Source organism: Stylophora pistillata, chromosome 10 (genome assembly GCF_964205215.1).
Source record: "Stylophora pistillata chromosome 10, jaStyPist1.2, whole genome shotgun sequence".
In the NCBI taxonomy this organism is placed as follows: domain Eukaryota; kingdom Metazoa; phylum Cnidaria; class Anthozoa; order Scleractinia; family Pocilloporidae; genus Stylophora; species Stylophora pistillata.
In genome coordinates, this window is record NC_142528.1 from 25,351,074 (window position 1) to 25,374,000 (window position 22,927).

The 22,927-nt window shown below is 38.1% G+C and overlaps 4 protein-coding genes across 4 annotated transcripts; all 4 read right to left on the minus strand.

Moving 5' to 3' along the window:
• Window positions 1-3,211: 3,211 nt before the first annotated feature.
• Window positions 3,212-5,515, minus strand: LOC148722394 (octopamine receptor beta-1R-like). Its single transcript, XM_088737292.1, has one exon. The coding sequence runs from the start codon at window positions 5,269-5,271 to the stop codon at window positions 4,336-4,338; it is 936 nt and encodes a 311-aa protein (XP_088593418.1). The 5' UTR covers window positions 5,272-5,515; the 3' UTR covers window positions 3,212-4,335.
• Window positions 5,516-10,910: 5,395 nt separating this feature from the next.
• LOC111323043 (beta-4C adrenergic receptor-like) lies at window positions 10,911-12,654 on the minus strand. Its single transcript, XM_022926317.2, has one exon. The coding sequence runs from the start codon at window positions 12,375-12,377 to the stop codon at window positions 11,448-11,450; it is 930 nt and encodes a 309-aa protein (XP_022782052.1). The 5' UTR covers window positions 12,378-12,654; the 3' UTR covers window positions 10,911-11,447.
• Window positions 12,655-12,710: 56 nt separating this feature from the next.
• Window positions 12,711-15,570, minus strand: LOC148722395 (histamine H2 receptor-like). Its single transcript, XM_088736741.1, has one exon. It carries the CDS (start codon window positions 15,220-15,222, stop codon window positions 14,269-14,271), a length of 954 nt encoding a protein of 317 aa, XP_088592867.1. The 5' UTR covers window positions 15,223-15,570; the 3' UTR covers window positions 12,711-14,268.
• Window positions 15,571-17,948: 2,378 nt separating this feature from the next.
• LOC148722396 (histamine H2 receptor-like) lies at window positions 17,949-19,780 on the minus strand. Its single transcript, XM_088736448.1, has one exon. The coding sequence runs from the start codon at window positions 19,543-19,545 to the stop codon at window positions 18,607-18,609; it is 939 nt and encodes a 312-aa protein (XP_088592574.1). The 5' UTR covers window positions 19,546-19,780; the 3' UTR covers window positions 17,949-18,606.
• Window positions 19,781-22,927: the final 3,147 nt, after the last annotated feature.

Genomic DNA, 22,927 nt, shown 5'->3' on the forward strand with positions numbered 1-22,927 from the left:
GTGTTAAGAAAAAACCAGTTCTGTCAAATGACAATTGGCATAGAATGTCCATGAGAGCGTTTCTTACATAGTACGACGCACCTTCCAGTAGAAGACAACGAGATTAAGAGTTTAATTTAGAAATCCGGGGATTTCTGAGAAATGATGAAACATTTTTGAAACAGTACTTGGTTTTTATTCCGATGGCACCAAAAAACGCAAAGCAAATAACGACTAAAAAAACAATATATATGTAGGCAATACCAACTGCGGATTTAACGGAACATGTCAAAACTGTCATTTCACCAGAAAGTACAACTAGCTAAACTTTCATGGACTGAATCTGATTCCGCCTCCGCGAGAAAAATCTTTTTACCAAAAGAGCGAGAATCTGGTCAGGAGAGCCACAGAAGCTAGTCGACTTAATCTTTTGATATTCAGTTACTTGTTTATCACAAATTATCCTTAGATCACATATTTTAGTATTCAGTTGTCAATGTTGTGTTCCTAAAAGACCGTTTAATTACGAGACAAGTTCACAATGTTAATTACTTAATGTATTATAACATAAAGAAAATATTTACTTGTATTGTAGGTGTACGTAAGTACACACGTTGGATGATAAACTTAAAAGTAAATGAATAAATGAATAAATAAATCAATCAACAAAGTAGCCGCTAAAAGCTCTAATCGTGCATTTTTTTCCTTCAACAACCTCCAGGTATTCAGTTTAAGTTTAAATTAAAGAAGCGCCTTTCCTTTAAGTCTGTGCTCTTTGAGACTGGCAATTGTTCCCATATAGCCATACAGAGGATTATTACCAAACTGACAGTAAAATTACCGCGAAGAACGGTTTGTGTTCCAATACATGTTACGCAACATGTCAATGATCGCGCGTCGAATGTCTCATCTTCAAGCAGTAGATTAAAGGGTTCAAAGATGAATTGAGATATACAAGACTCAATGACAAATGAAAACATCTCTTCAACGCGATACTCGATCCAAAGATTTTAATTAAAACCGCGGAAAGAAAACAAGGCGAATAACAAAATAGGAAAACCAGATATACGTAGAATATACCGACAGTAGATTTAATGAGATGTGTAAAATTTGTCATTTCATTGGACTGACTTATGTCGTGTCCTTGTAAGGACTGGATCTGATTCTTGTGCCGCCTGACAGTTGAATAAATCCTGATGTACAACACAACAGTCAAAATGAAACCAAAAGGTCCAGTAATTGAACTAATCATAGATACAATATGGAACGAACTCCAAAATACCATAAAAGAAACAAATGAACAAAACGCCCATATTGATATCACCACAGTAACAACACGTTTGTGAGTTACAAGTTCCTGGTATCTGAGATGAAGATGAAGAGCTATGAACCTGTCTATACTTACAGCCACGCCACCCAGGAAAGAAGCAAGTGAAAATAAATTACCGGAGACGAACAGCAATCGGTTAGTGTTACAACTTGGATCGCTCAGTTTTAACCAGCTAACATGAAGTGATATGTAGGTCGGTTGACCAACCAAACCGACACCAACATCAGAAATAGCAAGACTAATCAGTAACGTTTTTAAATTTTTTGGCAAGGTAGAAGTATTCCGTAACGTGCAGATTGTCGCAATATTTAACATTGTGGCGGTATATGTTAAAAATCCGTTGCAGATACAGTTGGAGATGAAAGTCTCACGAAGATCCTTGTACTCAGCGTTGGTGGGGAAAAACCTAAAGGGCTCGTTGCAATACAAGTCCTTCATGATATTGACTCGCTTATCTTGAGAGATAAGAGCCTTGGTGAAAAAGAATTATTCTTTTTTCAGTGTCTGTGGACCACTCTCCTTTCCAGCTTGAATAATCCTAAATATGTGATTTTCTGTGCCCGGAGAAACAAAGCTCTGAAGTTCTCAGCCAAAACTTAAAATCAATTCCGGACTGCAGTTCGATTGCATAATTTATGACGATCCTAAAACATCTGCTCTGTCCTGTCAGTGTGAAAGCTATATTTGTTAATGACTAAAATTGATTTTAGTTCGAGCCAGATCGTTTGGTGGATCACTCCACGAAAAAAGGGACAAGAAAACTATCGGATTCTAAGCGGTGGGCGAAATTTTCATTTCGTCCCTTAAAAATTTTTCCCAAAACAAACACAAGGATGAGCGTAGAAATAAGACATATGAAAAAAAGTGAAAGGATTAGGAACTACATTAAAGTTCTTCGAGCTTCATTTGATGAACTGATTGTTCTACGAAATATTGTTGGAAAGATAATTGTTTCCAGCTTTACAGTATAAATACAGAAATGATGACAGCAAAAAAGTGTTCAGGGGTTATTTAAATCTACCAAGCCAATCTTACTCCAATAAAATGCGTTTTAAATCTGACCAATAATTTTTTATTTGAGGTCTGCGACTTACCACTTAAAATTCAATTGAAGGCAAAACTGCTTCGATCACTTTTGTTTCAGATAACTTCTTTCCTTGCGTGGGGCAATACACAGTAAAAGCCTAAACGGATCGGAATCAAGAACAGATGTTTTAGTCTTTATGGAAAGAGACGCTTTCATCTTTGATCTTTTGCTGCATCAAACCTGTAAACGACAGGTTAGGTAACATAATGCACTTACCTCTAAAAACCTAATACGTCTTACTTAAAAAGTAAGACATTTGCAAGACTGAAAACAAAAGCGTTTGATCGAAAATAATAGTGAGTGATAGCAATTGCTTCGAACTAATAATTGATTGCCATAACAATGCTGTAATCTGTTTCTTACCGTAGAAACCGGGATCAAGCACATCCAAAATCCATAATACCAGTTGTCAGAAACTCGAAGCTCTAGGCAGGGGCTTACATGACCATTTGCGATTAATGATTCTTGAATGAGGCCAACAAACCACGATTGGCGTATAAAATCGCCAAGTGTGTCGCCGGTTAAAGCTGACGTTTCGAGCGTTAGCTAGCCCTTCGTCTTTCGCTCTGACGAAGGGCCACCGCTCGAAATGTTCACTTAAGCAATTCTTTACGATGGCCAAGTCACATAATCAACTCAGTTGATAAAACAAAATTAGCAAATCAATGCAACGCAGGATAAGACCAAAAGCTGTTCTTGTTTTCGTATATATGAGAAAGTAAATAACGAGAATATATGAAACCTTTCTAACGCAACACTCGGGACGTAAAATCAATGTGAAGGATGCTTTCTATCATAAATCCAAGATACAAAAAAACAGCTAAAAAAAACTTGATATATAAGTAGACGATGACAACTGTTTATCAAATTAGATGAGACATTTCAGAAGACCTGTAATTTTATGGATTGGATCTGAGTCTTATACTTTTGGACAATGGCTTGATAGATAGATAGATAGATAGATAGATAGATAGATAGATCGATCGATCGCTTATTGGATACTTTGCAGTCGTAAAACTGAATTGCGTGTTTTACCAATAACATTGGTTAAAATATAGAGCTAAATACAATCATATAAATGTAAAAGCCTAATATGATAAATCTAGAATATGTATGAATATCTAAAATTAAAGTCGACTTTCTTTGAAACTTTAGGAGCTATTGTGCGCACCCTGGGACATAGCATAAAAGAAAGAGCTTCGAAAACGTTCCGTGTGAGAACGTGGCAAATTATATATCTCTTGACGTCTTAAATTATAACTAGATTTTTTCCTTGATGGCAGAAGATGTACAACTTATGTTCGGGATAGTTAGCGATGGAATCGACCAGATGACAACAGAGTTCTATGCGTCTATCAAACAAAGTTGGCAGGCCTAGACTGTCAAGGCATTTCCGATATGACATTTCAGGTGAAATCATGGAAAGCACACGTCTCTGAATTCTTTCTACATTCTCCTTAAGATAGGCCGGGAGTACATGATGGAACATAGGAGCACATTATTCTAGTATAGGTCTAATTGTTGTACAGTAGAAGTTCACAATGTCCTTAAGGGGAACACGGGCCATTTTCAAGAGAACAATAAAATAAAAACGCTTATTTTCTTTCTTAATGCAGTCTACAATATGGTTGTTCCATTTCAAGTCACTGGATATCGTAGCACCTAATATCTTCGCGCAGTGGGTGACAGGAAGCTCGTGACCATCCACCCCGAGAGGGGAGAGGTTATGAGGGTTCTTCTTGAAGTCAATAATCATCTCTTTGCTCCTTGCACTTGTCGACTTGATATAAACTGCTATAGTAATAACTAGCAATCTCTACCTCCACAGACGTAAACGACTCACTTTCAAAGTTCAATTTTATTCGCATCTGTCCTCGGTGCCCGCTCTGTTCTTCAACAACAAACAGGAAAACAAACTCTTAAAAAATTGCCTGTAAAATCAATGGGAAGGGTGCTTTCTATCATAAATCCAAGAAATGTTCCTCAGTGTGTCCATGATAGCGTGTCGAATGTATCTCACCTTCCAGCAGTAAATTACAGGGTTCAGTGATGAATTCAGATATGCAAGAGTCATTGAGAAAAGGAAAAGTCTTTTTAAAGTGATACTGGGGCCGTTTATCTTAGCGGCAACCACAGAGATAGCATACGGCAGATAGCAAAATAGAAATACGAGATACACATAGAATACACCACTTGTAGACTTAATGAGGCCTGCAGACTTTTTCATTTCACGGGACTGAGATACCTCGTGTACTTGCAAGGACTGAATCTTATTCTTGTGCCGTTGGACGATTAAATATATCTTGATATACATCACAATGGTGACAACGAAACCACAGGTTCCAGTAACTGAAATAATAATATTATAAGTACTGGTAGAGACCCATAGTATCATCAAAGAAACAAATGCACAAAACACCCACATTGAGACCAGCGCAGCTACAACACACCTATGAGTTACAATTTCCTGATATCTGACATGAAGATAAACAGCCAAGAACCTGTCTGTACTTATAGCCAAAACACCCAGGAACGAAGCGAGCGAAAAAAAGACACCGGAAATATTTAGCCATCGGTAGGCGTTACAACTTGGAACTTTCAGATTTAACCAGCTGACAAGAAAGGAGATGTATGTTGGTTGACCAACTAAACCAACACTAACATCGGAAATGGCAAGACTCGTCAGCAACATTTTTAAGTTTTTGGCTAGATTCGAAGTCTTCCTCATTGCGCAGATTGTGACAATATTCAACATGATGGCGGTATAAGTCAGGAAATTGTTGAGGATACAGTTTGTGATGACGGTCCCGAGAAGATCTTTGAATTCAGCGTTGGTGGGAAGAAACAGCCACTCTTCACAAAACAATTCATTCATGATATCAACTCGTATTCTCTTTGGAATAGGATATGAGAGCGTCGGTTCGACAAAATTTCTTTTGATTTCAGTGTCTGTGGATCGTTCTCCTTTCTCTCTTGGATAATTCTTTCACTTGAAAATAATGAAGGCGATGATCTGTGTCCGGAGAAACAAAGTTAAAAAGTTCACGACGAAAACCGAAATCGATTTTTCATTCGCTAATTTGTGAAGACATAGCTAAAACTTCCGATTCTTTGAGATTGTATAGGCTATAATTATTTGTAGATGACGGGTCGGGTTACAAAGTCACGCGCCTCTAAAATCCTTCAGAAGACGTCAACAGGAAAAAAGAAACCGATCTACTTCGGAATGATCACTAAAAACTGATCGCTCGTGAGTGAAACAGATTTCAATCATGATAGTTTGATAGCAGGGGTATCCTTCATTTATTATTATAGATACCAGGATAAAGATAATTTATTTCTGTTATCTGAGAGGAATCGGTTCTAAGTGCTGGTGCTGATATTTAGACAGCACATTAAAAGGTCACAGATGGACCTGAATAATTGTTGAACACTTTTTGGGCAGACATATTATCCATTCGCTTTGACGACAGGCTAACGTTCCAAACGCCAGCTTTAGAAACCATTTACGATGTCCAATTTACTTTGTCAACTCAGTTGATAAAACCAAACATTTTTAAAGTGATACTAGGAAGTCAATCGAACGCGGAAACGGATATTATTTAAATTTTCTACGCGTCTGACTCAAATGCAAGTGATGTTTGTCGTATACATAAAAGGAAATTAAACTACAGCTAAAAACTCAAAATATTGCGATTTAGGTGAACTTCACAAGGAAATGGACACAATTTGGGTTATCAATTTTTACTTTTCAAACATTTTGAGACGAAAACCAACACAGATGTGGTTTCATTGGTAGTCTTAAATAATTAATAACGTTAATTTATATTCTCTTCACGTAGATTTCATGAGTACTGATATTGCGGCCACAAGCAAACTTTCAGTAATAATAAAAAAAGCTCACGTTTTCAACAAGCTTTGCCCTTTATGGTTATTCATAATTCCTTCTTTAACCATTTTACCACTTTAAGTGACTAGCATCTAGTCACACCCTAAAATATCACCCCTGAAACACACATAAAGTTCATGGGAATAAAGAACAAGGACATGATTGTCGACTGAGAAAAAAATCGTGATTGTTGAACAAATTCTCCTTCTCAGCACCTTAGGAAGTGCATGGAGAACAGTATGGGGAATATGCATACTGATGCTTGGACGTGAAGGGTTAGAGATTCCTTACAATTTCCTCAAATGTGATTGGTGCATTAACTGCTTTTTCCCCCTAGTTATTCTGTAGAGTTATAGTTGGATAGCGTAATCCAACAGTTGGCTAAAATCGGACATCTGTAACTGGACAGTCAAACAGCCAATCATACTAGCTGAAGTCACCTCAGCTAAATCCACCAATCAGAGAATTAATTACAATAACCATAGCAACAACCACTTACCCCACAAAACTGGGGAATTTCTAAAATGGAGGAATCTTTTTTTTTATTTTAGAATTCGTGTTGTCATATTTGGTTAGTAATTTTACTAGTGTTTAACAAATCAATTTTGTAATCACTCTTTTGATTACAGACCAAATTGGACTCCACTCTGTCTCGTTATCATTAAATATTGTTTTACATATGATGCACGATTCTCGCAGTAGAGAGCGCTATTTATGCAATAGCGAAAATCCGACTTGAAAAAAAATCAGGCCTGTACGGGATTCGAACCACTGACCTCTGCGATACTAGTGCAGCTGAATTTGTCGCTCAAATTCTCTACTGCGAGGATCGTGCATCATATGTATCTATAACCGCAGTTCAAAATATATGAACTTCATATATTCATCGTATCTGATTTATCACAACGGGTTTATTACGAATCAACTTAACGGCCTGCTCCCAGTTGGCTTGTTAGCTCAATTGGTAGAGCGCTGCACTAGTATCGCAGAGTTCAGGGGTTCAAATCCCGTACAGGCCTGATTTTTTTCAGGTCTGATTTTCGCTACTGCATAAATAGCGCTCTCTACTGTGACGATCGTGCATCATATGTATCTATAACCGCAGTACAAAATATATGAACTTCATATATTCATCGTACCCAAATATTGTTTCGTTCAAAATTCCACATGCAAATCGTTTCAGCTCCATCATATCTGTCAGTTTCAGCAACATTTTCGCTTGTCCTCATTTCACCCTATCGTAGCTGTCGAATCTGTGAGCGACAAATTCAGTTTCAATGTTCACTTACACTCACATATGTCCTTATTGCCTCTGTTCTAAGAGGCCAAGAAATGTTTGTCAAAGGAACTTTTTAGTCATCCAGAGGACTGCCGGTAAAATGAATGCAGAGGACGGTTTCTGTTCCAAGGTATGTTCTCCAGTATGCCCCTGATGGCGCGCCCAATGTGTCTCAACTTCCAGCGGTAAATTACAGGGTTCAGTGATGAATTAAGTTACACAAGAGTTACCGAGAAAAGATGAAATCTTTTCAAAGCGATGCTCGATCCACAAAATTTGATGACAACGATGGAGAGAAAATAGGGCAAATAGCAAAGTATAAAAGAACAGATATATATATAAAATATACCGACTGCAGATTTGATAAGACCTACCAAAATTGTCATTCCACTTGACTGACTTACGTCATGCACTTGTAGAGACTGGATCTGATTCTTGTGCCGTCGGACAGTAAAGTATATCCAACACAAAAGGAAGAATTGAGCAAAAGGTTACAACAACTAAGATAATAATATCACGAGTACTGACCGAAGCCGAAAATACCACACCAAAGATAAATGCACTAAACAGCCATATCGAGATCACCACAGCAACGACTCGATTTGAAGTCGCAAGTTCCAGATATCTTAAATGTGAATGAATGGCTAAGAACTGGTCAACACTTACTGCCAATAAACCTAAGAACGATGCAAATGCAAATTCTCTGCACAGTAGAGAGCGCTATTGCAGCTAAGATCATTCAGTCACAGCCAGCTGACCAGAAATGCAGTGAAAACTGGTTGGCCAAGTAAGCCTCCGAAAACATCAGAAATGGCGAGGCTCGTCAGTAACGTTTTCAAAGTTTTTGGCAAGGTTGAAGCCCTCCGTATTGCGCAGATTGTGACAAAGTTCATCATGATGACGGTATGAATTAAAAAATCGCTAAGACACTAATGGCAAGAACTTCAAAGTCGGCGTACGAAGGGAAATTACTTCATCACCAATGCATCAGAGAGCCAATGGAAAACCAGAATCTGCCGTTAAAATCATGAAATCTCTTCTCGTGAAAACCCATGAGGAAAGATGTGATCCTTATGAAGCGATGCTAGAGCAAAGAAACACCCCTTGTCAAAACACTGGTTTTAGTCCAGCAGAAATGACGTTCAACAGAAGAACGCGTAATTTCCTGCCTAGCATAAGAGGTAGCCCAAAGGACCCCCTTGTGAAAGAGAAGCGGGAGGCACGCAAGTGCAGTATTAAGAAAGCTCATGACCAGAAGTCCCGAAGACCCTCAGAAATAGATGTGGGACAGTCAGTGTTTTTCCAACACACCAAAGGGCACAACTGGAAATTAGGCAAAGTCACTGACATTCTGGGTCCTAACTTACCAAGTCAGTGATCCCAATGGAGAAACGTACAGAAGAAATCGTGTGCATATGAGACCGACTAACATTACACCAAAGGCTCGAGACCTGTCCCCTGTTGTTCCACCTCGTGTTCTTGACGTGACACCATTGATACTACCAGAGAAAGCTCCACAAGTGTGTAACCCACCCACAGACCCTCTAGTAGTAAACAGCCAGCCGTGTAGCGTGAATGAGAACATTGCACCTATTGACAGTTCTGGACGGTCACTAAGTGCCAACCGACCAAGGCGCGAAATAAAATCGCCAATCCGTTTCAAATATTACGAGACCAAGTAAAGACCACAAGTCGGAAGGACTAGTCAGTTACCCTGACATTGTTTATTTGCACAGTAGACATGACATTTTTCAATGAGACTTTGAACGTTTGAATTTAATATTGTTTGAAAGTTTATTCTTAGCTGTTGTAATCTTTACAAGTTTTTCTTTTACTTAAACAAGGAAGGATGTTGATGTATTAGCGAGTGCGCCCGTATTGCACATAATTAACCATGACTCTTTGCGGGCTCTAATATATTCCATGTGCTTGATATGAGATAGCGACCGTGTCTCATTAACATTATTTTCTGTGTTCAATTCTCGCCTACTGACTTCCCTTTTTCGAAATAAATCAACATTCGGTAAGTCGTACAGCTCGGAATGATAAGTCGCAGCCATCTGATATGAGGTGATGGGTAAAATGATCGAAGAAATATACCAACGACAATATAAGAGACAGCGAGACTCAGCAGCAATTTTCTCAAGTCTTTGGCAACAATGAAGTTTTTCGTATCGTTTACATTGTCGCGATGTTCTACATGACCGCAATACAGGTCAAGAAATTACTGAAGAAACAATTAACAATGAAATTTGAGTGAAGGGTTTTAAGGTGGAGGAAGATGTCATAAGTTATCCCTCAACGTCGTGAGGTAAAGGTCCTCGGTCTGAAACGAAATACGTAACGGGATGTCTTGAACCTTACGTCAAAAACACAGCAATTACGGAGAAAAGATGAAAGCTTTTTAAAGCAATACTGGAGCCAGTAATCTTTAATGCAACCTTAAAAATAAAGGCAAATAAAAGGCAAAAGAAAGAAACGAGGAATATGTCGTATATACCGATTGTGGTTTTAATTAGGCCAATAAAATTTGCCAAATCGCCTGATTGAGTAATTTCTTGGACTTGCAGGGAATGAATCTGATTCTTTTGCCGTTGGACAGTTACATACATGTATGTCCTGATATACACGACGACTGTAACACTGAAACAAACAACAGATAACTAAAAGAATAATGTTCCGAGTACTGAGAGAAAGCCCCAGTTTCATTAGAGAAAAAAAACACGAAGAAGTCATATTGAGATCCCCACAACAACAACACGCTTGTGAGTCACAAGTCGGTGAGTTGTATAGCTGGGATTATTGAGTTGCTGCCAATTGACCAGAAGTGACGAGTACTGAATGGTTGAACAAATAAACCAACGCTAATATTAGAGACAGCAAGACTCAGCATCAATGCTCTGAAAGTCTTTAGCAACAATGTAGTTTCCCACATCGTATAAATTGTTGCGACGTTGCAACATGACCGCGGTATACGTCAGGAATTTATGAAAGACGCAGTTGGCAATGAAAGTTGAATAAAGACCTTTTAAGTCGGAAGAAGAGGGAAAATACTACAGAAAGCCATACACTGCCATTCGTTCATCATTCGGAATTATAACAGGGCCATATCTGCAAGTTGATCATTTTCTTAATATGCATTACCTGTCTGTATATCAAAATTTGAGGACAAATTAAAATACTATATTGGCTATTTCAAAGTCAAACAGAACTTTTATTAAAGCGGAAGATGTTTGTTTCCTGCATTCACACGTCACCGATGCAATTAAATAATTGTCACGGGTAAGGGAAGCTAACTCGTGAGGTATTCAAGCACCAAACCAGAATAATTCACGTCTTAGACAACTGAACTCTTACTGTATTTATTTCCTACTAAGAGTTAAAGACGAGTGCATTACGAAGATCATAAAATGTGAAAAAAGAACGTTATGTGAGAGATGCTCTTGAATAGTGAGAAACGTTAATTAAGTTAACAAGAATAGATGAAAATTTTTTGACGCAACACTCGGGCCACTGATTTTCATGGCAGCCTTTCAATCAACGTATAGCAAATAACCAGCTGAAAAACTTAAGATATGCGTACACAATAACAACACTTTATCAATCCAAATGAGACTGCGCAACTCCCTGTAATATGAAGGACTGGATCTGAGTCTTGTGCTGTTGGAAAATGTCTTGATATATAACATTATAACTTAATAACTTGCATTCTCTCCATATGCAGATTTAAATTATTGAGTTTAAATGTTTCAATTTCATTCTCGTCCAATTTGTAACGCCTTCCCAGTCATTTTGTGTTGCGTGACACATCCCGTTAGTAACCCAGAAAGTTAATAACAAACAATAACTATGACAACAAACCCTAAGAAAATTGCCTGTGAAATTAACGCGAAGGACGCCTTCTATTCGAAATGTTCCTCATTGTAGCCATGATGGCCTGCCGAATGTGTCTCATCTTCCAGCAGTAAATTACAGGGTTCAGAGATGAATTCAGATATACAAGAGTCAATGAGCAAAGAAAAAATCTCTTTAAGGTGATACTCGGACCGTTGATCATAATAACAACCACAGAGATAGTGCACGGCAGATAGCAAACTAGAAACACGAGAAACACATACAATACACCAACTGTTGATTTAATGAGACCTGCAAAATTTGTCATTTCACCAGACTGAGATGTTTCAAGTACTTGCAGGGACTGAATCTGATTCTTGTGCTGTTGGACAATTAAAAATATCCTGATATACACCACGATATTGACAATGAAACCACAAACTATAGTAACTGCAACAATAGCAGTATAAATACTGACAGAGACCCAAAGTACCATCAAAGAAACAAATGCACTGAACACCCAAATTGAGATAACCAGAGTAACAACACGTGTGCGAGTCACAAGTTCTTGGTATCTGAGATGAAGATGAATAGCTAAGAACCTGTCTACACTTATAGCCACAACACCCAGGAACGAAGCTAAAGAAAATAAGGTAGCGGAAATCATGAGCCATCGGTAAGCGTTGCAGCTTGGATCGCCCCATTTAAACCAACTGGCAAGAAATGAAATGTAAGTTGGTTGACCAACCAAACCAATAATAACGTCAGAAACAGCGAGACTCGTCAGTAACGTTTTCAAAGTCTTTGGTAAGGTCGCAGTCTTCTGTATCACGTAGATGGTAATAATGTTCAACAAGATGGCGGTATAGGTTAAAAAACCGTTGAAGATACAGTTGGCGATGAAAGTCCCACGGAGATCCTTGAAGTCGTCGAAGGATGGGAAAAACTGAAAAGGCCCGTTCCAACACAATTCGTTCATGATATCTACTCGTGTATCTTGAATAAGAGATGGGAACTTCTGTTCAACAAAATATCCCCTTATTTCAGTTTCAGTCTTTCTCTTTTTTTTCGTGGAGAATTATTTCGCTCTAGAACTTTTGAGGCGATGACCTGTGCCCAGAGAAACGAAGCTAAGAAGTGTAATCGCATAAATTGTGATGATATCGCTAAAACTTCCGCTTGTTTGAAAAGGCTATAATTCTAAACGACAGGTGGCATAACAATGTTACGCGCCTTCAAAAACCTACCTAAGTCATTTGCAGGACTAAAACCGTTCCAGCTTAGAACAATCAAAACTGATCAATCGTGAGTGAAACAAAATTTAATGGATTAATAATCAACGATAGTTTGATAGCAGTGCTATCAGTCAGTTAATACTGTAAATACCAGTATTAAGATAATTTATTGCTATTATTCAAAAGCGGAAAGTGTTTCTCGAGCATTCTATGCTGGCTAGATATCATGAATCTTAATTAGAGAGCGCATTGACGGGTCACAGATGTACTTGTCTAATTGTTAAACACATTTTTTGGGTAGACATGTTATCCAATCGCTATGACAAAGAGCTGACAAAGAGCTGATTTTCTAAAGCTGAATGTCAGCTTTAGAAAATCTCTACGGTGGCCAATTTACATCACTAACTTGGTTGGTAAAACCAAATTATCTTGTTATACCCCCACCGACGAAGCACCACAGGTTCTTTGGAAACTAAGTCTGAGGTAGTTCGCCTTCAATATAGCGGTTTGGGAGGATACCTCGTAAGGTAAACAAGCATCCAATAAAATAAAGTCACGATTTACGATAATTGACCTTTGTTTGTGTTCAGTTTCTATTTTCAGAATAAATCACCCCCAGGTTATGGTCACCTTGGAAAAAGAAGCGATTTTACTTTGAAGTCAGTCAAACGCGAAAACGGATATTATTTAAATTTTCCATCAAGTCTGACTTGAATGCAAGTGACGTTCGTCGTATAAGTAAAATGTATTCTTTCCGTTTTGTAAAGTATTTAATACACGGCTGAACTACAGCTAAAATGAAAAAAATTGCAACTCAGGCGAGGTTCAGAACGAAATCTACACAATTTTATTTTTCAAAATTTAGAGAGACGAAAACCAACACACATATCGTTTGGTAATCTTAAATAATTGATAACGTTGATTTATGCTCTCTTTAAGTAACTTTCATGAATACTATATTTATTTGATTAACGGCCTGGGCAGTTATTTGTTTACCTTGAGAACAGGCGTTTATTCGAAGTGGGCGCTAATTCGAGGTTGAGTGCTTAGTGAGTTTTCACCATTTTCAGCAAGTTTTGTATGTTTACTTGGCAACAAAAACCATAAATGGAAATAAAAAGCGCGAAGATGTAACAAAGCAAGGTTTCCGGCTGAAAATACTGTGAAGAAATCTCCGCCTTCGGGGGAGTCTATAATTAGTACTTACTCACTTTCAATCTCATTGTCGCTCAAGTCAATAATAAATAATAAATAATAAATAATAATAAATAATTTAGCAATGGACACTCCACTGGGTGGCTCTTCTTGTCCACTGTTTCCAGATCGAATTGGAATTTGGAATGTTGGTTTTTGCGGAGGGAGAAAAACCGGAGAAAAACCCTCGGAGCAAGGACGAGAACCAACAACAAACTAAACCCACATGTGACGCCAGGTCTGGGAATCGAACCCGGGCCACAGTGGTGGGAGGCGAGTGCTTTCACCACTGCGCCATCCCTGAAAATGATCATCGGCTGAGATAAAATATTGATGGTAAAATAGCTTCTCCTTGTCAGCACCCTAGGAAATGTATGGAGAACAGCGTGGGGACTGTGTGACTCCTGCATTGGTGAATTATTTGTCAATGGAACTTTTTAGTTACCCAGACGACTGCCTGTAAAATGAATGCAGAGGACGGTTTCTATTCCAAGACATGTTCCTCAGTATGTCCATGATAGCGTGCCGAATGTGTCTCATCTTCCAGCAGTAAATTACAGGGTTCAGCGATGAGTTCAGATACACAATAGTTACTGAGAAAAGATAAAATCTTTTCAAAGTGATGCTCGGTCCATGAAATTTGATTATAATGATGGAAAGAAAATAGGGCAAATAGCAAAGTAAAAAGAACAGATATATGTAGAATATACCGACAGTAGATTTGATAAGACCGGCCAAATTTGTCATTCCTCTTGACTGACTTATGTCATACACTTGTAGAGACTGGATCTGATTCTTGTGCCGTCGAACAGTAAAATATATCTTGAGATACAACACAATAGTGAGAACTGAACCAAAAGCTATAGTAGCTAAGATAATAATATCACGAGCATTGACCGAAGCCCAAAGTACCATACCAGAGAGAAATGCACTAAACAACCATAATGAGATCACCACAGCAGCGACACGAAATGGAGTTACAAGTTCCAGATATCTTAAATGTGAATGAATGGCGAGGAACCTGTCAACACTTACGGCAACTACACCCAGGAACGAAGCACTTGCAAATATATACCCAGAAATATTCAGCACTAAGTAAGCGTTGCAATCAGGATCGATCAGTCGTAGCCAGGTGACCAGAAATGCAGTGAAAACGGGTTGGCCTAATAAACCTCCACAAAAATCAGAAACGGAAAGGCTTGTCAGTAAAGTTTTCAAAGTTTTTGGCAAGGTTGAAGCCCTCCGTATTGCACAGATTGTGACAATGTTCAACATGATGGCGGTATAAATTGAAAAACTGTTGAAGATACTGTTGGCAATAAGAGTCAAACGAAGAACTTCAAAGTCGGCGTACGAAGGAAAATACTCTGCCTGGTTACAAAACGATTCGTTCATGGTAACAACTCCCGTATCTTGAATAGAAGAATGGAGCTAAAGAAAAACAAATTTGTGGCGATTCCGCCCCAGTATCACTTCTGTTTTAGTATCAGTGGCCACCCTTGTTTCATCTCCAGACAACTCTTTTCCTTCTAACCGCGATGACCTGCAGCAACGAAATTAAGAAACTTTCAAATAAAACTCAAACGTTTTTTTCCGAAAATCATACTCATAATGTGTGTTGACACAACAACATCTGCTTTTCAAACAGTGTGAAAGCTATATTCAAAATTGACAGGTAAGTTAACGCATTCACACGTTTTGCATGGTGGCAAACAAAAGAAGAATCAGTTGACCAAAAGCTGATCGTGGAAGTTAGAAATTTAAAGGAAATTTATGGGTTCAAGCTTTAGTACACAGGATTAAGCGCATCCCGAGTTCAGAGCAAAGTTTCCCAGTTTTATTGTCACGAAAAGAACTTTTATCGTGGCTTTAAGAGAATAAAAGCCCTGCGGTTATGGATGTTAAACTTCATTTTCAAATTAGAAAATGGCCAATGAAAGATGCAAAATTACCATAACTAAACTTCAAATTATTTGTTGGCTGTCGAAAAAGTTTTGAATGATCATTTTCTTCGAACTCTTAGATATCACTCAACGCCTCACCATTGTAAAATTCGAGTAAAAGTCATGATTACCCAATTATTTCTGCCTTCAAAAGAACCCAAAATGAATGCAAAACACTCCTGCGAATCTCGGCCGGAAACACCTGCGGATATTTGTGGAATGATTACCGTAACTAGCTTGCATGAGCTCCAACGGCACAAACTTTCGCTTGAGCCTCACGGGAAAAACGATGATAATTTTTATACAAGTGTACTCACCACGATGACAACTCGAAACCTTTCCCATAATATTTAACAATTATTTTAGGAGGACGCGCCGTATTTGAGTCGGTTATAATAATATCAAGTTCGACGAGCCTGATCAGTTTACTTGTTTACGTAAAATCGCACACATACCTTGAACTCGCATTTTCTATTCTTTCGTTAGTTGTAAGCTCTGGGCAAACCTATTTTTTCTCAATTTAAAGGAAGCATTCATTCACGTGATGAAGAGCTTTGTAAAATCACTAGCACTAAGGAAATGTTTATGTAACAAGAGACCTAACTGCGGTTTCGGTCCAAGAAATGTCCCTCAGTATGACAGTGATAGCGTGTCGGATGCGTCATCTTCCAACAGTAAATTAAAAGGTTCAGAGATGAATTAAAAAATACCATAGTTACTGAGAAAAGATGAAAGCTTTTTAAAGCAACAATGGAGCCACTGATTCTAACTGCAACTTTGCAAATAACGTAAGGCAAACAACAAGTTAAAAAAACGAGAAATTTGCTATATCACTCGACTGAGTGACTTCTTGAACTTGCACGGAATGAATCTGACTCTTTTGCCGTTGTACCGTGGTGTATATTCTGATATACACCACAACTGTGAGACTGAAATAAATAGCTAAGATAAGTAGAAGAATAACTTTCTGAGTAGACATAGAAAACCACACTTTTGTTACCGAAACAGAAATACAAAAAATCCATTTTGATATCACCATAGCAACAACGCGCTTTTGAGTCACAGGTTCCTGGGGCCCGTTTCTCGAAAGTCCCGGTAACTTAACGGGCCCGAAACCATCTTTTAAAATAAAAACTTAAAAGATGGGAAAGCAGGTTATGACATCCAAACCAGTCCTTTTTGTTTCTTTAGCTGATAGTTTTATTGTATCATTTTCAAAACTTTTGAAATTCCCATCTTGAATGAAAACAGAACAGCTTTAAGGGCCCGTTAAGTTAGCGGGACTTTCGAGAAACGGGCCCCAGGTGCCTGTTACTGCCAAAAGGCCGGTCTTTTCGTGGCCGCTTACAGCAATGATTACGAACGCTCGATCGGAGGGAGAGGTTTGAAATTGTGTCGGCGCTGTAGGCCGCGAAAAGGCAACTCTAAACCAGATGTTCTCTTAAGACAAGATATTCTCTCGATGAAATCAACGATGAAACAAAAAAGCTAGAATATTAACATGTAAATTATACCGAACGCGGGAAAGAAAGACAAAACGTATTCCCGAAGGAACGCTAATGAACTGAAAGAAAATGCAGAGAATGCTAAATTCTACAGTGTCTACACGTTCATCTTGATTAAGTCATCTTTATTAAATCCATGAGTGGAACTTTCAGGGTTTCAAGAAGACGCTTCGAACATTCCCTATTCATCTCAGTCGTGGGTTATCCCTCAACTTCGTGAGGAAAAGGTCCTCAGTTAGAAAAGAAATAAGCAATTTGATGTCGAGAACCTTGGGTCTACCGGCGAAGGATTCCACGAAACATTGCTCTGAATAGAAAACCGTCTTAAACGTCAGAGTTAAGAGTGACAGGTCTCTGAAAAAAAGGCCTTGTTTTTGATTGCTAAAAGGCCCCTTTTATCAGGACTTCTCCGCGGCAAATAACATATTTTCAAGAATACGAACAAATAATATGCTTTTCAATGTCATTTATCACGTCTGTTGGGAACCAATCGTATCATTGGAGAGAAACGTTGTAGAGGGTGCGCTGTTAGGAATTACGTCCGGGTTAAGATAGACTACAGTGGAAAATAAGGAGAGGCTCAAACAGATATAGGAATTATTTGCGATGTCAAACAACATTTTTAAAATTTCAAAACCTTCTGCAAAGGATGCAGTGTCAAGTTGAGATTTCAAATTAAACTTAGCTATTAAAAATTCAAACAAAGTTTATCAAATAAGAAAGCCAGACTGTAATTTGCCTCCGAGGAAATTAACGTAGTAGAGGAGTACTTACTCTTAAAGTCAAGTTTTCAAAACTTCCATTCTCGTGACAAGTCGAAGCTAGCTTCTCTGGCACAGTTCAAAGCCAGCTTAATTTTCATGGAAAAATACCTAATATTGAAAAAAGAATAATTATAGGCTGGAGTACTGCACAAACCAGGATTAACTATTTGAATTTTTATCCCTCTCATAATTACTTATGTGACTTTATTTCCAATTCAATATATTCTGAGGGCCACGATTTAAATAGTCTACCAACTTACTAACCTACTTCCTTACGTACTAAATACATATATACTTTGTAGAATAACACTAGCTAGCTGCTCTAGCAGGGTTCAGGTATTAACAAGGACGGTGGGTGATTTTTTTTCCCAAGACATGTTACGCAGTATATCCGTAAGTAGCTCATAAAAATAAACGCAAAATTCTTTCCACCTTTAGTCTGATATCTCTTCAATTACAATGGAGTTTGTCTCATTCACCTTAGCAGATGCCGGCCCGTCCAGGCCAAGATTTATCTGCCAACAAGCCTCGTTAGTCAATTATGAAGAAGAGAAACTGACAATAGAGTTAGTGCGAAGCACGGTTTCTATCCCCAGACATGTTCCTCAGTATGCCAGTGATAACGTGTCGAATGTGTTTCATTTTCCAGCAGTAAATTACAGGGTTCAGAGATGAATTGAAAAACACCAGAGTTACTGAGTAAAGATGAAAGCTTTTCAACGCAACACTCGAGCCACTGATTCTGATTGCAACCTTGCAAAGAAGGTAAGGTAAATAACAAGCCGAAAAAACGAGATATACGTAGAATATTCCAACTAAGGATTTCAGGAGGCCAACAAAATTTGCCATATCACCCGACTGGGTAACTTCTTGAACTCGAACTTGGAGGGACCGAATCTGATTTTTTTGCCGTTGAACAATCTTATATATTCTGATATATACCACAACTGTAAGACCGAAACTAACTGCTTGGACAAGCAAAATAATAATGTTCTGAGTACTAATAGAAGACCAGAGTTTCATTAAAGAAACAAAAAGACTAAGAAGCCATATCGCGATCACTACCACAACAACACGCTTGTAAGTCACAAATTCATGGTATCTCAGATGAAGATGAACTGCTAAGAACCTGTCTACACTTACTGCAACAACACCAAGGACAGAAGTAGTCGCAAAGAAATTTCCAGCAATACTGAATATCCGGTAGCTTGTACAGCTGGGATTGTTGAATTGCAGCCAATTGATCAGAAGGTATGAGTAAAATGGTTGTACCAATAAACCAACGCCAATATCAGAGACAGCAAGACTCATGATCAATGTTCTGAGCGTTTTTGGCAACATTGTAGTTTTTCTTATCGCATACATTGTCGATATGTTTAACATGACTGTATTATAGGTCAGGAAAATATTGAAGACGCAGTTGGTAATGAAAGTTGAATAAAGACCTTTCACGTCTGAAGAAGAGGGAAAATACTGCAGAAACTCCTTACACTGCAACTCGTCCATCCTGATTAAGTCATCTGTATCAGATAAACTAAATATTTCAAGGTGACGCTTTGAAAATTACTTTTTCAATCATGATCATACATCTCTTCTCGCTCAGAACGAAAAGGTCTTCAGTGAAACGTAATTTGACGTCGAGAACCTTGAACTTCACGTCTTAGAATTCGCTGAGTTGTTGCTTTCGGAATAGAAAACCGTCGTAAATGTAAGAGTGAAAAAAAGGCCTTGTTTTTTGATGACCTGAGAGGCCCTTATAATTAAAATTTTCAGGAATAGCAATTAAGATAATTTCAAGGATACAGCTGTTCTTTAAAAGACATTTCACACCTTCGGTGGGTAAAGATAATTTACTTCGGACAATAAGCGGAAGCTCACATTGTTACAAGAGTTTATTGTGATGTCAAATATAGTTGAACAATGTCACAATCCTCGGTAAAAGAGGCCAAAAATCAGCATCATGTTTAACATCATGATAAAAGTCAAGATGAGTGTTTAAATTGAATTTACTTTGCAGTATCAAAATTCGAACAAAGTTAATCAAACAAGAAAGTCAGACTACTCTGGAGTTGTTATCTAATTTGTTCTATCACCTCTCTGCTTGAACAGTTACATATATCCTGATATATACGACAGCAGTGACAGCAAAACCAGAAACTGCTGTAGCTAAAAGAATAAGTTTCCCAGTATCAACGGAACACCACTGTAACATCAAAGAAACGAAAACACTGAAGATCCAAACTGAGCTCACTGTAGCAACAACATGCTTGTGAGTCACAATATCATTGTATCTGAGATGAAAATGGATCGCAAAGAACCTGTCTACACTTAGTGTCACAACACCCAGGAAAGAAGCAACCGCAAATAACGTGGCCACAACATTGTATATTCGATAAGTTGTGCAGCTGGGACTGTTAAATTAGAGCCACCTGACCAGAAGAGATGAGTAATTTTGAACAAATAACCCAAAACCAATATCGTAAAGAGCGAGACTCAACAGCAATGTTCTCGCAGTCTTTGGCAACAACGTAGTTTTCTATATCGAATAAATTGTTGCAATGTTCAACATGACGGCAGTATAGGACAGAAAATAATTAATGCTGTAGTTGATAATGAGAGTTGGTCGAAGTTCTGTTAATTCGAAAGGAGACGGGTAATACTTAAAAAACCCCTCACACTGCCACTGGTTCATGATGATGAAGCCACGAATCTCAATTTCTCCAAGACAACCACAAGTAATTCACTTGTTTTACGATAGTAACAAAAATTTCTTCTCATTAGATCTTCATTTCACCTGAAGCGATTTCCGTATTTCCTGAAGAAGCGGTCCTCAATAAAACTAACTACTTAACGAAGTAATGCCTCAAATAAAAAAACTGTCGAGAACGTGAAAGTTGAACAGAATATTCAAATTTCAAAATCCTCAATAAAAGAGGAAACAAAGTTGTCATGTCCGTCAGTTTCATGTCGTGATATCTTTAAAAAGGTTTCTTTTTACAATAACACTTTCCTCTTTTGCAATAGAACAAAGTTAACTTAATAACAAAGCCTGACTTGCGCTTAATGAAACTGACGCCGGCAATAAAGAAATTATAGTCACTCTTGAAATGAACTACTCAAAACTTTCCTTTTCGGTACAAGCCGGAGCCAGCTGCGAAGATCTACCGATGGTTTTCGTCTAGTCACGAGCGCGGGACAAAGAAAACATTCTGAGTCCTCTCGAGGAATCGAACCTCAGACATTCGGATTCCGCGCTCCAATACTCTACCTTTGAGCAACAGAAACTGCATGGTGATCCAGCTCATATATGACAATATATAACACGCGTCCTGCATGCATATTTTCAACCCAAAAAACGTTCTTTAGATTGAGTCGCAGCATTTGCTAATTCCTAATAATTATAATTGACCAATTGGCATTACAATTCCAAGTGTGAGTAGCTGTTTAGTATCATCGATATCTGCTTAACCTTTTACACCAACTACAAGCCACTACTCCACTATTTTTCGTGCGCCTCACTGCCATAGTTCAGCACGACGCTCTGACATCATCTTTTATTTCATTGATTGTTTTGTTTCGGACTTCGCCGAAAAGGAGGGGCTACATTTTCTAGGTATGTAGCGTACTGAAAAGACTTTAATCAGGTAAATAAAAAAAATATATTGTTTTGTTTAAACGAATATACTTCAATACACATTTACTTACTCAAAGTAGTATAGGCCAGGTCTAAGATGCAGAAGAAAAGATGCAAAAGTGTTTCCTTCTCTGTTACCAAGGCGATTTCCTCCAATCTATGGAAACATGTTGTTGATATAAAATATATAGATATATTGATGGAAGTTTCTTGGACGAGGCTAAGCACAATATTCTTATTTGTTAGTGACGAGCACTAGTCGAAGCCAGGGTGAGGGAAGGGGGAGACTGGGAAAAGGTCGCTTTCTCTTACTCCCCTCACCCAGGATCCTACCCATGCGGGGAGGGGGGGGGGAGGGAGAGTACTTTTATTTTTTTTCACGCAAGTAAGCCAAAGTTAAGCTATCTAGATAAATGTAAGCTTTCAAATGTATTTTTTCAAGCAACGAAAATTATTTCGCATTAGCCTTACACCACCAGTTCTAACCTTATATCGTATTAAGGAGATATGCCACAATCGGTGAATCGTCAAAGCTCTGCCTAACTTTAAGAAGATCATCATTCGCGTGTTTCGTATATCTTCTCAGTTGTTTACCCTTTTACTCCCAAGATCTGATCGTTAAATCTTCCCTTTAGCTGTAACACGTACACTTCTTTGTAATTTAGCTACAAGAATTCGGTGTTAGATCAAGATGGCAACCTCTACTTGATAACTTTAAGAATTCTCATGACTTGTTTACTGAAAAATGTATGGATATTATAGGGAGAAGTTACATGTTAATCACTTCTGGGATTTAAAGGGTTAACAATTTGTTTGCTTTCCTTCGGCATAAAGATATCATTCTTAGGTATTTTACGGCTTGGGAGCAATTTTTTGTGTTACAAGGAATATTAGCAAAGTACGACAGTCTCAAAATGATTGAAAACAGTTCCTGTGGTAAAACTTTCAAAACATTTCAGCAGCAATACTTGCGTCTTGCAATACATCGAACTTTTCAAATTGAATACGCGAAGAATATATGAAAACTACAGTGCCACTTGATTTACTGTAAGCGGATTCTGATCTTTCCTATTTTTGAAAGGCGCGACGACAAGTTGAGCTAAAATCAAGTAATTTTCACCTTAGTTTGGGCTAATTCTAACTTGTATACGAACCATCTACAAAACAAAAGAAAGAAAAAAGAACAGAAAGCAACCTTACAGAATTTCTCATCAACGGTTGTGGACCTTGTCATGATCTCTACCACCTCAAAAT